The sequence below is a fragment of the Dendronephthya gigantea genome, unplaced genomic scaffold (assembly GCF_004324835.1).
Source record: "Dendronephthya gigantea isolate DGI-Jeju-01 unplaced genomic scaffold, DenGig_1.0 000009F, whole genome shotgun sequence".
Lineage (NCBI taxonomy): Eukaryota > Metazoa > Cnidaria > Anthozoa > Malacalcyonacea > Nephtheidae > Dendronephthya > Dendronephthya gigantea.
The window spans coordinates 1,092,501-1,105,483 of NW_021163019.1; the positions used below are offsets into that span (position 1 = coordinate 1,092,501).

At 36.3% G+C, this 12,983-nt stretch overlaps 1 protein-coding gene across 1 annotated transcript in view; it reads left to right on the plus strand.

Moving 5' to 3' along the window:
* Window positions 1-12,736, plus strand: part of LOC114517839 (isoaspartyl peptidase/L-asparaginase-like) — a 26,164-nt gene extending 13,428 nt beyond the window's left edge. Inside the window, exons 3-7 of the mRNA XM_028537665.1 lie at window positions 2,741-2,879; window positions 3,221-3,374; window positions 10,901-11,203; window positions 11,897-12,069; window positions 12,402-12,736. Of these exons, the coding sequence (XP_028393466.1) occupies window positions 2,741-2,879; window positions 3,221-3,374; window positions 10,901-11,203; window positions 11,897-12,069; window positions 12,402-12,590 (958 nt within the window). The 3' untranslated portion in view covers window positions 12,591-12,736. The remainder of the gene's footprint in view (window positions 1-2,740; window positions 2,880-3,220; window positions 3,375-10,900; window positions 11,204-11,896; window positions 12,070-12,401) is intronic.
* The last annotated feature ends 247 nt before the right edge of the window (window positions 12,737-12,983 follow it).

Genomic DNA, 12,983 nt, shown 5'->3' on the forward strand with positions numbered 1-12,983 from the left:
CAGAATAACGCGAGCCGTAACCGTGAAAGTACAAAATAAATTAGGCTCGTACACACGGCCTGAATGCGAGAAATATTTAAAATCCACTTACTTTTCAATCTGTCTCTGTCTTTTCATTGGAAATAGAGTATAATGTTTTCCATAAGTTCCATTTGATAGAATGGTGTTCAAGCAGTAATAAGGAAGGAAAGTAAACATGTTATGAATGTGAAACCAGTTCCAAAAGTTGTTGACAATGAACGCCGATATAGTCAGATTAACGGACATATTTAAACGCCTTTCATTGCAGAAAGACAGGTTCATATTCCTTGTCATATCGTATTACAAACATTTTCCTGTCCACTTGTCGAGTTCTTCGATACACAAGATGAACTATATTTTTATCCAAAAATACTCGAGTGTTAATCTAGCTCCACAATGTGTACTTTGCATGAAGAAACACGTGTATTTCTCCTACGTGAGACTACAAAAAATTTCATGTCTTTCAGATTCAAATGTAATACGAACCTGTGACCAACCAGATCAGGATTGGTCAGTAACTGAATAAAATTAAGCCAAATATTCATGTTGGAATCCAAAGGAATTCTTTGTTTTAAAGAAAGAAACAACGATTATATTAATATTTAGGTTATTTATTCAGAAATCTACCACCACTGAGCCTGATTTGAAAACCACTTGTGCCCAAGGCGTGATCTGTGTCACATCAGCCACCTTGGCATGTTCAGTGGCGTAGCCAGTCCTTCTATGTACACTAAATCAATGAACACCAAAATATTTGCATAGCTAGACAAATCGACAGGCTGGCTACGCTACTGGGCATGTCCACGACATTCACGATTAAAACGAAACCAGGAATTATTAATCTCTTAAGCCCCGTACAGACCGGCATGTTTTCCTTCACAAGCTTTCTCACAGTTATTAGAATATAATTGGTTTGGAGACTAGATGGAAGTACAATACATCTCATTATCTATGTTATTGTGCAGGTTTATGCAAAAAATGGCTCCTTATCCGTCACATGTCCATTGTATTTTTTGCCCAACTAACCAATAGCAATGGCTTGGCTTAGCTCCTCAACCGTGACTTGAACAACATGTTAATTCAGACCTTACTATTGGTTTATTTGTTCAAAATAAAATAGACACGTGACGAATAAGGAACAATTTTTTGCATAAATGCTCCCCGACATAGTTAATAAGTTCTATTGTACTTTTATGTTGTCTCTAGGCCATGTATATTCTATTAACTTTGGTTTTCTTGACCAGTTCACTTGCTAGTGTGTATTACGAACAAGTTTTATTTGACAAGTTTTATTTGCTCGTGTGTACGCGAAAAAATTGACAATTTTTTTTTGACAACTTTTACGATAATATGTGTATATTTTAGGATAATATGAGCCATGATAAAATGAGTATACAACCGACTCTCAAAACAAACAGAAATGATAAAACTTCAAAAACCTGTTCGATTGGCTCGAAAATTGTTGTCCTTTTCCCTACAGCGCAATTCCTTGTCAAGTTTTCCTTGACGGCCGTGCACACGAGAATTTTTCCTTGTTGAAAAGCTGGCATGACTATAGCTTTTGCACTAGGCTCCTTGTCAAGAAAAGCCTGTCAATTTTTTCGCGTACACACACGAGCAAATAAAACTTGGCAAGGAAAACTTGCCCGTCTGTACAGGGCTTAAGTGTGTTGCAGTTTTTTTTTATACACCCTGTAGAACCCGGAAGATATACTCTGTTCTTTAAATGGCATTGCAATGACTGGAATGCAATTTGATCTGAAGTTAAACAAAACGCGACTTTACAAATCCGCATGCCAACGTAACGGGAGTAAGACCTGTATTATCGCAAGTTTGACTTCATACAAAAACTACGCGTGAAGAAGCATTTAGGATCTCTTCTGCCGAATCCCGGATATAAGGTATCGATTTAATTTCCTCTTCCCACCGTCTATGTGATCTATGTTTTGATGCATATAAACAAATTCACAGAACAGCGTGATCTTTGGACTTGTTTATCGTTGCTTTGTTCGGCAGCAATTATAAAGGCGATTAAGGTAAGCTTAAACTGACATAGCATGGATCTTGTGTTAGTTTGTAGAGGTATATGTCTTAGTTATATGCCTTATTTACTCCAAATACGATCGATCGATCGGCAAGGGCAAGGCTGTTATATAACTGACGGTCAATGCTGCGACTACTGTTTATTTGCTTTTGGTATTTTATCAATGGAATTCATGGAATGTTTCCTCGTATTACGCCTTCAGATTGAAAAATATAGTAGTTTGCCCGGCTTTTCTTTTACACGAATGGACGACTTGCGCTTTAGACTAATTTCTTACCTCGGCAATAAAAAGGATATTTTCTGAAAGAGCTTACTAAAATTAGTAAAACTGTCAATTTTGGCTGCGAATTGTTGTAAATTACGGAAAATATAGCCATGCAAAGTTGTCGAATTTTGTATACTTTTGTATTACGGCCGGAAGTGTGTAACTAAATTAGTTATTAGTTACACATTTCCGCACGTAATACAAAAGTATAGCAAATGAATATCATCATTTTTACCATTAGACTACATTATGTGATCATTTTTTGCGAACATTATTTTGTTAAAAACACTAGCAGATCATCATGAAAGAAGACAGCTTTAGTCCAAAATAACGTATACTCATGCATAATATACCCGCGCGTGGTTAAAATATCTTCTACCCATGGGGTTGCATACTTTCTATCTTTTTAGTGCAATGACTACCCCACAGATTATTGTTCAGGGGGGCGCGTACTGGCAAAAACCCAGGGATACCAGTCTTGAGATTTCAGATGATGAGTATAAAAATATACTCAAAGAATCTGCAAAGACAGGGTATGCTATTTTAATGGTAAGTTTTCTGGGTTTTCAACCTGGAACAATACTTCAGCAACAATGAATTGCTCCCTAGCTTAGCCGAGAATGTTCCTGAAATGTTGATTGAGGGTTATTTCAGTTTAATAGTCTGTACTTCTTGGTATCATGCACTATTTGAGAGGAACAAATTGCGAACAATAAACCATCTTAAAAACTTAATATAAATAGAACAAGAAAGCGTATATCAGTGTACATTTTCGGCTCTGTCACAAAACAATTCACTTTCAGTATATTCTCCTTTCTTTTTATATTCATATCTTGTTGAATTTCAAATTGGATTTAATGGTTTATGTACAGAGCATGCATGTGTTTTAGCGCGACGGGGGAACAGCAGTTGATGCCGTAGAAGCAGCAGTCCGTGTTTTGGAGGACAGCGAACATTTTGATGCTGGTTACGGATCATTATTGAACAACGACGGTGAAGTTGAATGCGACGCTATGATCATGGATGGAAACACGTTGGATAATGGTATAGACATCAGGCTTCTGTTACAATATCATAACTTGGCTTTAAAATAATTTCAACATAAAAACATGCAGCGTCCCCTAGTTTCAAAACAAGAAAACAAGTTTCATTGTTAATCTAGAATGGAACAAATTTTTGTTTCCTAACTACTTGAGAACAAAATGCCACCGAAACTTCTTCTCGGTTCTCTTAGATATTTGGTTTACAAGTTGTTGTACTTCGAAGTATTTTTTCTCTTGCATTTCACAAAAATTGTTTGTTGGTAATGGTTTCGAATTTTTTGAATCACAATGAACACTATTAATCACTTCTACAGGAGCAGTGATGTCTGGACGAAATTTCCGTAATCCTGTTTCACTTGCCAAGAAGATCATGAATGAAACAGTTCACTGCGCCTTGAGTGGCGAAGGTGCTTTGCAGTTTGCTCAAAAAGAAAAAGAATTTCCTATCTTCGAACAGGGAGAACTAATCAGCCCACGAGTGAAACAGTTGCAAATTCGATATGCAGATTTTGTTAAATATGAACGTAATCGCTTCAAAGGAATTCCAACACCAGCGAGTGACACAGTATCGGCTGTTGCCAGGGATGCCAAAGGTTATTTAGCTTGCGCGACGTCAACAGGTATTCATTACTGTAGCCATAATAAAAATATAGAAATAAAGTAATTCCTAAAAATGTTAGCATAGTTAATACAATGGCAAATGGAGTAAGAACACAGCGGTGAATATCTAATTTTTTTTACACAATTGCAAAGGTGATTTATCTTTTGTAACAAATGCATTTTTTTGCAAAAGTAGACAAAGGAGAGTTGTATTTTTTTATTTAAATAAAACAATGTCATACGAGAAATCTACCTAAGTTAACCTAACAGATATCTCGAGATTTTGTTGCTTTCGAACTATTAAATACAGTATTTCTCGCTCTTTTCCAGGAAAATGCGGTTAACCAACTTCCAGGAAAAATTCAAGAAACCTTTTGGGTGACATTTTGGGTTTTATGTTTATCCGAAATAAGCGCTTTTTTATTTCCAGGCGGGGTAGCAGGACGATTGAGAGGTCGTGTCAGTGATGCATCAATGGTGGGTTGTGGGGGTTACGCAAATGAACACGGAGCAGCAACCACATCTGGACTAGGAGAATCTATAATGAAAATGACCCTAGCAAGAGAGGTCGTTTACCAGATGGAGGGTGGACGGAATGCTCAGGTTTGTATACAAGATTGGTATATATAGTTTATATATCCATGTAGTATGTTTTCATATCAATGCGAATCCCCGCTGATGTTCAGCACCACCTAACAACTATTTCATATCAGAAATTTCCCCACTCGCACAAGCCTACATGTACAAGGATAATTTTCCATAGATTATGAATAAAGGCCACTGCTCCCGTCAAATATAAATTAGTTACTTATAGACCGTCTTCATTCGACGTTGAAGCTGCCATGTTTACGGACGCAAATTATGGATTTTCTCCCCAAACTCGCAGCAATATGGAAGAAAAGTGATCTATTCAACTGTCTTTTTTCAATTTTTCGCAAAAGGAATCTGCGGTAATGGCTTTGGACAGGATGAAAAAGAGATTAGGTGACGTAGCTGGTGTTATTGCGATTGACAATCAGGGAAATTTTGGAAGGGCTTTAACTACCGAAATGATGGGTTGGGCAAGCATCAAGGACGATAAAATTCAATTTGGCTTGAAACCAAACGAAGTCGAAGAAGAGAAATTATAAAAGAAATCATATTTTTACAAACAGTTTCAGCGTGAGCTTTCGACAGGAGAGCAAATAATCAATGCTCACTCACGTTTATAGGTTACACATACTCAGACGAAAAGATTCATGAAGCAATCTTTATACCTTAACTAGGATTGAAAACCAATAAAGCACTTTTTATACCGTTTTACTACTTTAAAAACCTCTTAAGAACTTTTTTGCAAGAAATTATATGCTGTAGTATAGCGAAAAATGCCATATAGCTGTATTTCTACAATGTCCCCTCGTGTTTCTGCTCCGAATGCGCGTTGTTGTGTTACTGCCATTTGCATGCGTTCAAGCTTGAAGAGTGCAAAATATTTAGACCAGATGCAAACCTATTTCTTAATTACTTTAAAGCAATGTAGAACATATAAAGTTTCTTTATCGTATATATTATCTTTTAATAAGTGTATAAACGTTTACGTTTTTAACTGCTTTTTTATGACAATTTTTTATCAATATCGAGATATCGTACCATTTAATGATTCATTGCCTAAATTTTTTAATGTTCAAAAACTCGCAGATTAAAAATGAGAACAATATGGGCCAATTCCTGAACTAGACCATATTCCCGAATCATTTATTCTTCAAATCATCTTTGGACAAAAACCTCTGCGCACTGAATTATATATACACTCGTAATTGTGTTTGTGAGTAGTTCGTAAACTACACTGTATGTATAAATACAGGGTGGGGACGAACTAGGAAAAATTCATCATAACGGCTCTTTTCAAAACATAAATAACTTTGAATTTTCCGCCCACTTTCTGTTACGTCTGATATATTCGTCGGTCTACACAGTTCTTCCAGATAGTTCGTCGTGTGTTTATACTCAGACGAATGATCTGTCAGACGGATCATTCATGATTCGTCCAGACGGAGATCCGTCTCTAGTTTAAATCGGGCCATTGAGCCGTTTGAGCGATGTCAAAGAGTCTGTGTCTTTGTACATCGTGAACGAATCTATCTCCCCTGTCGTTAAAGAGACTTTTCAAAACTCTCTTCGACTAGCGGTCAATCTGATGACTAAATTCTGACTTCAAATACGATGACCATCAGACCATGCAGAAATTTGATACACAATAACGCGAGCCGTAAAAGTACATAATAAATTAGGCTCGTACACACGGCCAATGAATGCGAGAAATATTTAAAAACCACTTACTTTTCAATCTGTCTCTGTCTTTTCATTGGAAATAGAGTATAATGTTTTCCATAAGTTCCATATGATAGAATAGTGTTCAAGCAGTAATAAGGAAGGAAAGTAAACATGTATGAATATGAAACCAGTTCCAAAAGTTGTTGACAATGAACGCCAATATAGTCAGATTAACGGACATATTTAATCGCCTTTCATTGCAGAAAGACAGGTTCATATTCCTTGTCATATCGTATTACAAACGTTTTCATGTCCACTTGTCGAGTTGTCGTGTTCTTCGGAACACAAGATGAACTGTATTTCTATCCAAAAATACTCGAGTGTTAATCTGGTTCCACAAGGTGTACTTTGCATGAAGAAACACGTGTTTTTCTCCAACGTGAGACAACAAAAACTCTAATGTCTTTCATATTCAAATGTAATATGAACCTGTGACTAGCCAGATCAGGATTGGACAGTTACTGAATAAAATTAAGCCAAATATTATTATTGGGGCTCCTTTGATTTCTTTGTTTTAAAGAAAGAAACAACGATTATATTAATATTTAGGTTATTTATTCAGAAATCTACCACCACTGAGCCCGATTTGAAAATCCACAAGTTTTTCTTGCAAAGTTTTATTTGCTCGTGTGTACCGAAAAAATTGACAAATTTTTCTTGACAATTTTTACAATAATATGTATATTTTAGGATAATATATGAGCCATGATAAAATGAGTATACGACCGAATCTCAAAACAAACAGAAATGGTAAAACTTCAAAAAACCTGCTCGATTGGTTTGAAGATTGTTGCGCTGCTCTCGACTGCGCGATTCCATGTCAAGTTTTCCTTGACGGCCGTATACACGAGCTTTGCACAAGGCTCCTTGTCAAGAAAAACTTGTCAATTTTTTCGCGTATACACGAGCAAATAAAACTTGGCAAGGAAAACGTGCCCGTTTGTACAGGGCTTAAGTGTGTCACAGATTTTTTTTATACACCCTGTATAGAACCCGGAAGATATACTCTGTTCTTTAAATGGAATTGGGATTGCTGGAATGCAATTTGATCTGAAGTTAAACAAAACGGACTTTACAAATCCGCATGGCAACATAACGGGAGTAAGACTTGTATTATCGAAAGTTTGACCTCATACAAAAACTACGCACGAAGAAGTATTTACGATTTCTTCTGGAATCCCGGATATAAGGTATAGATTTAAATTCCTCTTACCACCGTCTATGTGATCTATGTTTTGATGCATATAAACAAATTCACAGAACAGCGTGATCTTTGGACTTGTTTATCGTTGCTTTGTTCGGCAGCAATTATAAAGGCGGCGATTAAGGTAAGCTTAAACAAAGCATGGATCTTGTGTTAGTTTGTAGAGGTATATGTCTTAGTTATATGCCTTATTTACTCCAAATACGATCGATCGATCGACAAGGCTGTTATTTAACTGGCTGTCAATACTGCGACTGTTAATTTGCTTTTGGTATTTTATCATTCGAATTCATGGAATGTTTTCCTCGTATTACGCTTCAGATTATAAAATATAGTAGTTTGCCCGGCTTTTTTTACACGAATTAAGTACCCAAATTTGTATCTATTGGAAATTTATATCCTTATAAAAATCTAAAACTAATGATTCATGCACATCATCTAAAACTACTTGAGTACCGACTTTTTTGCCAGGAATTTCCCAAGAATTACAAAATGAAAATTGATGAGTTTCTGGAATCTTGATTCCCAGGAAATCATGCCAATGTCCAAGAAATTGTGTTTAAATTGAAGCGTGATAGAATATATATATCTCTTGCATTCATTTGCAGGCCACTTTATTGCTCATAATTAAAAGAAACAGGCGCGATATAACTTGAAGCGTGATAGAATATATCTCTTGCAGCCATATGCAATTAAGCCACTTCATTGCTTATAATTAAAAGAAACAGGCGAAATATTAATTGAAAATAAATCCAGGGATTTTTCAACATTACCAGAAATTTGCGACATGATAATTTGCATGTATACTAATTTGCATTTAACTTTCAGCATTATGGCCTTCAACATTTACTATAAAATATATATAGTAAATATACAAAACTTAAAAATACCGTTGACCTAGACCTTGCCTACTGTTTGCCGACCTCTAGATCGGTCGAGCAGCTGTTCAGAAACGTTTTGGTGGCCAATTTTTTTTGCTTGGGCATTTCTGTAATCTGCCAAATTTAAAAATATATTGCTCAAAGTTTTGTCCGTGTTCTGTCAACGAACTTATAAAATCGCTCACATTGATTCGAATATTTCGATTCATGTAGTTGATGAATTGACGTGTAATATACCAAAAAAAGTTGTTAAAGATATTGTCTTTCGTATTTGTGTATAAACTTTTCTGTACGGCTCGGATTTTCACTGCAATCACTTTAAAAAATATTATCAGTCTTATCAGGAACTTGAACAATACGAAGGCTATATACACATTTGTTCACAATCAGTTGGCCGAACGTAGAAATACCTAAGGTAAGTAATTCGATCATTAAAACGTTGGGAAACGGCTGTTCTATTGACCCAAAGGTCGGCAAACAGTGCGCAAGGTCTAGGGCAACGACATTTTAAGGTTTTGTATATTTACTATATGTATTTGATAGTAAAAGTTGAAGGCCATTATGCTGAAAGTTAAATGCAAATTAGTATAAATGCAAATTATCATGTCGCAAATTTTTGGTAATGACAGCTTTACGAAGCAATCATTTAGGGCAATCTCGACTTCCTCACGGCTTTTACCTAGCGATATCCTCGTCACCTCGGTAAATTAAATGTTATTAGTATTAAAAAACAATTTAATAAAAAAGACTGAGGGAACTATGAAATAACATGTTTCATTAAAAATTTGTTTGGCCGAAATTTACGATCATTTCAGGATTTAGCGAAGCATTCCCGGCGTTAGTTAATTTCTCACGCTTGTGAAAGGCTTCACTTTCGTTTTCTAACTTTCCTTTAACCTAAATTCCAAGCTGCATGAATATTACAATTTTTACGATTAGAAAACAATTTTGCAAACATTATTTGTTAAAAACACTAGCAGGCCATCATGAAAGAGGACAGATTGAGCCCAAAATAATGTACTCATGCATAATATACCCGTGCGTGGTTGGAATATCTTCTACCCCAACCTCGTACCCAGGGTCTTTTTACCTCCGCCACAGCGAAATTACCCTGGGTACGAGGTTGCTTCTACCCATGGGGTCGCATACTTTCTATCTTTTTAGTGCAATGACTACCCCACAGATTATTGTTCAGGGGGGCGCGTACTGGCAGAGACCCAGGGATACAGGTCTTGGCATTACAGATGATGAGTATAAAAATATACTCAAAGAATCTGCAAAGACAGGGTATGCCATTTTAATGGTAAGTTCTCTGGGTTTTTAACCTGGAACAACACTTCAGCAATAATGCATTGCTCCCTAGCTCAACGGAGAATGTTCCTGAAATGTTCATTCGGTGTTATTTCAGTTAGTTAATAGTCTGTACTTCTTAGTATCATGCACTATTTAAGAGGAACAAATTGCCAAGAATAAAGCCTTCTTGGGGCCTTCACAGACTGGGGATTTCGCTGTCGACAACTATTTGTGATCGACAACTAAAAGTTATGGACATGCAGCTAAAAACGTAGTCTGTCGCGCAAGTTGTCGGCGACTGAACTCTAAATCATTAGTTGTCGACAACTAAACAGTTTCCCTTTTCGACTAATAGTTGTCGACGGCCTCATTTTTTGGCGTTTTTCTAGTGTGTGAAAACTTCTGTTTTAGTTGTCGAATACTTTTAATCTCCGCGCTATTTCCGTTGCTAAATCAGTATTTAAGCGCCAGTGTGTGAAATATCCTTTATTGGACTTATTTAGTAGTCGATAACTTTTAGTTGTCGATCACAAATAGTTATCGACAACCAAATCCCTAGTCTGTGGAGGCCTTAAAAACATGAATATGAGTAAAACAAGAAAGCGTATATATCAGTGAACATTATCGGCTCTGTCACCTGAAAACAATTCACTTTCAGTATATTCGCCTTCCTTGTTATATTCATATCCTGTTAAATTTCAAATTGGTTTTAATGGTTTACGAACAGGGTATGCATGTGTTTTAGAACGGGGGAACAGCAGTTGATGCCGTAGAAGCAGCAGTCCGTGTCTTGGAGGACAACGAGTATTTTGATGCTGGTTACGGATCATTATTAAACAACGATGGCTCAGTTGAATGTGACGCTATGATCATGGATGGAAACACGTTAAATAATGGTACAGGCATCAGGTTTCTCTTACAATATCATAACTTGGCTTTAAAATAATTTCAACTAAAAAAACATGCAGCATTCCCTGACCATCCCCTGGTTTTAAGACAAGAAAACAAATTTCATTGTTAATCAAGAATGGGACAATTTTTTGTTTCTTAACTACTTCAGAACAAAATATCACCGAAAACTTCTTTTCTAGTTTTCTTAAATATTTGGTTTACAAGATTTTGTACTACGAAGTATTTTTTCACTTATCAGTATTTTACAAAAATTGTCTGCTGGTAATGGTTTCTATATTTTTGAATCACAATGAACATTGTGAACATTATTCATCACTTATACAGGAGCAGTGATAACTGGACGAAATTTCCGTAATCCTGTTTCACTTGCCAAGAAGATCATGAATGAAACAGTTCACTGCGCCTTGAGTGGCGAAGGTGCTTTGCAGTTTGCTCAAAGAGAAGAATTTCCCATTTCCGAACAGGAAGAACTAATCAGCCCAGGAGTGAAAAAATTGCAAATTCGATATCCAGATTTTGTAAAATATGAACGTAATCGCTTCAAAGGAATTCCAACACCAGCGAGTGACACAGTATCAGCTGTTGCAAGGGATGCCAATGGTTATTTAGCTTGCGCGACGTCAACAGGTATTCATTACTGTAGCCATAATCAAAATATAGAAATAACTAGTGGTAATCACAGATTTGTGATGTGCGTTCGAAATGTGCTGGTTTCGGTTTAACAAAAATTTCGATTTAACAACAACAAAAATGCGGTTAACATTATAACGTCACAGTGTGAATACATAAACAAGGAGGAATTTCGTTTTGAACTAATCGCCATATTTGTTTACATTCTTTAGGCAAATCTAATCAGAATGCCTAAATTTTAACTACTTCATGTAAAATGGTATATATTGTACTTTTTATCCACATTTATGCATTCTGATTGGGTTACTGAAAATGTAAACAAACTTGCTGATTGGACTAAAACGAAACCCCCCTTTGTTTAATACATATAGCTAATAGTAAGTTTTCACAATGGCAAAGGTGAAACAATCACTTTTCGATAATATATAAGCATTCGTATTTTGGTTTAAAATTTAAAGAGTTTCAACTAGTTTTGTCAAACCAGCTATTCACTTATTTCATGCACTATTGGCAGTGTTGCCATAGAATGCCATATGAGAATATGCACATATTTTTCTATTGCTTATGCCCCCGTACTTCAAACATTGCCCCGACAAATGTGGTTAAGCAACTTCAGAATATGCAAGAAACCTTATCGACACTTCCAGTTTCATGTTTAACCGACTTGACCGCTTTTTCATTACCATGCAGGTGGGGTAGCAGGACGTATGAAAGGTCGTGTTAGTGATGCATCATTGGTGGGTTGTGGGGGTTACGCAAATGAACACGGAGCAGCAACCACATCTGGACTAGGAGAATCTATAATGAAAATGACCCTAGCAAGAGAGGTCGTTTACCAGATGGAGGGTGGACGGAATGCTCAGGTTTGTATGTATGTATAGTTTATATATCCAGTATATATGTTTTTATATCAGCGAGAATCACCGCTGATGTCAGCACCACCTAACAACTACTTCATACCAGAAATTTCGCCCACTCGCACAAGCCTATATGTACAAGAAGAATAATTTTCCATAGGTTATGAATAAAGGCCACTGCTTCCGTCGAATATAAATTAGTTCCTTGTGGACCGTTTTTATTCGACGTTGAAGCTGCCATGTTTACGGACGCATTTTATGGATTTTCTTCCCAAACTCGCAACAATATGGCAGGAAAATTATCTATTCAACTAGTTTTTTTCAATTTTTCGCAAAAGGAATCTGCGGTAATGGCTTTGGACAGGATGAGAGAAAGATTAGGTGACGTAGCTGGTGTTACTGCGATTGACAATCAGGGAAATTTTGGAAGGGCTTTTACTACCGAAATGATGGTTTGGGCAAGCATCAAGGACGATAAAATTCAATTCGGCTTGAAACCAAACGAAGTCGAAGAAGAGAAATTATAAAAGAAATCATATTTTTACAAACAGTTTCAGCGTGAACTTTCGATAGGAGAGCAAATAATCAATGTTCACGTTTATAGGTTACACATACTTAGACGAAAAGATTCATGAAGCAATCTTTATACCTTAACTATAGGATTGAAAACCAATAAAGCACTTTTTAAAGCGTTTTACTACTTTAAAAACCTCTTAAGAACTTTTTTGCAAGAAATTAGAGGCTGTAGAATAGCGAAAAAGCCATATAGTTGTATTTCTACAATATCCTCTCGTGTTTCTGCTCCGAATGCGCGTTGTTGTGTTACTGCCATTTGAGAGCGTTCAAGCTTGAAGCGTGCAAAATGTTTCGCGTTTGTTTACGTTTAAAACGATAGCGTTATGGGGGTAATAAGACACGTT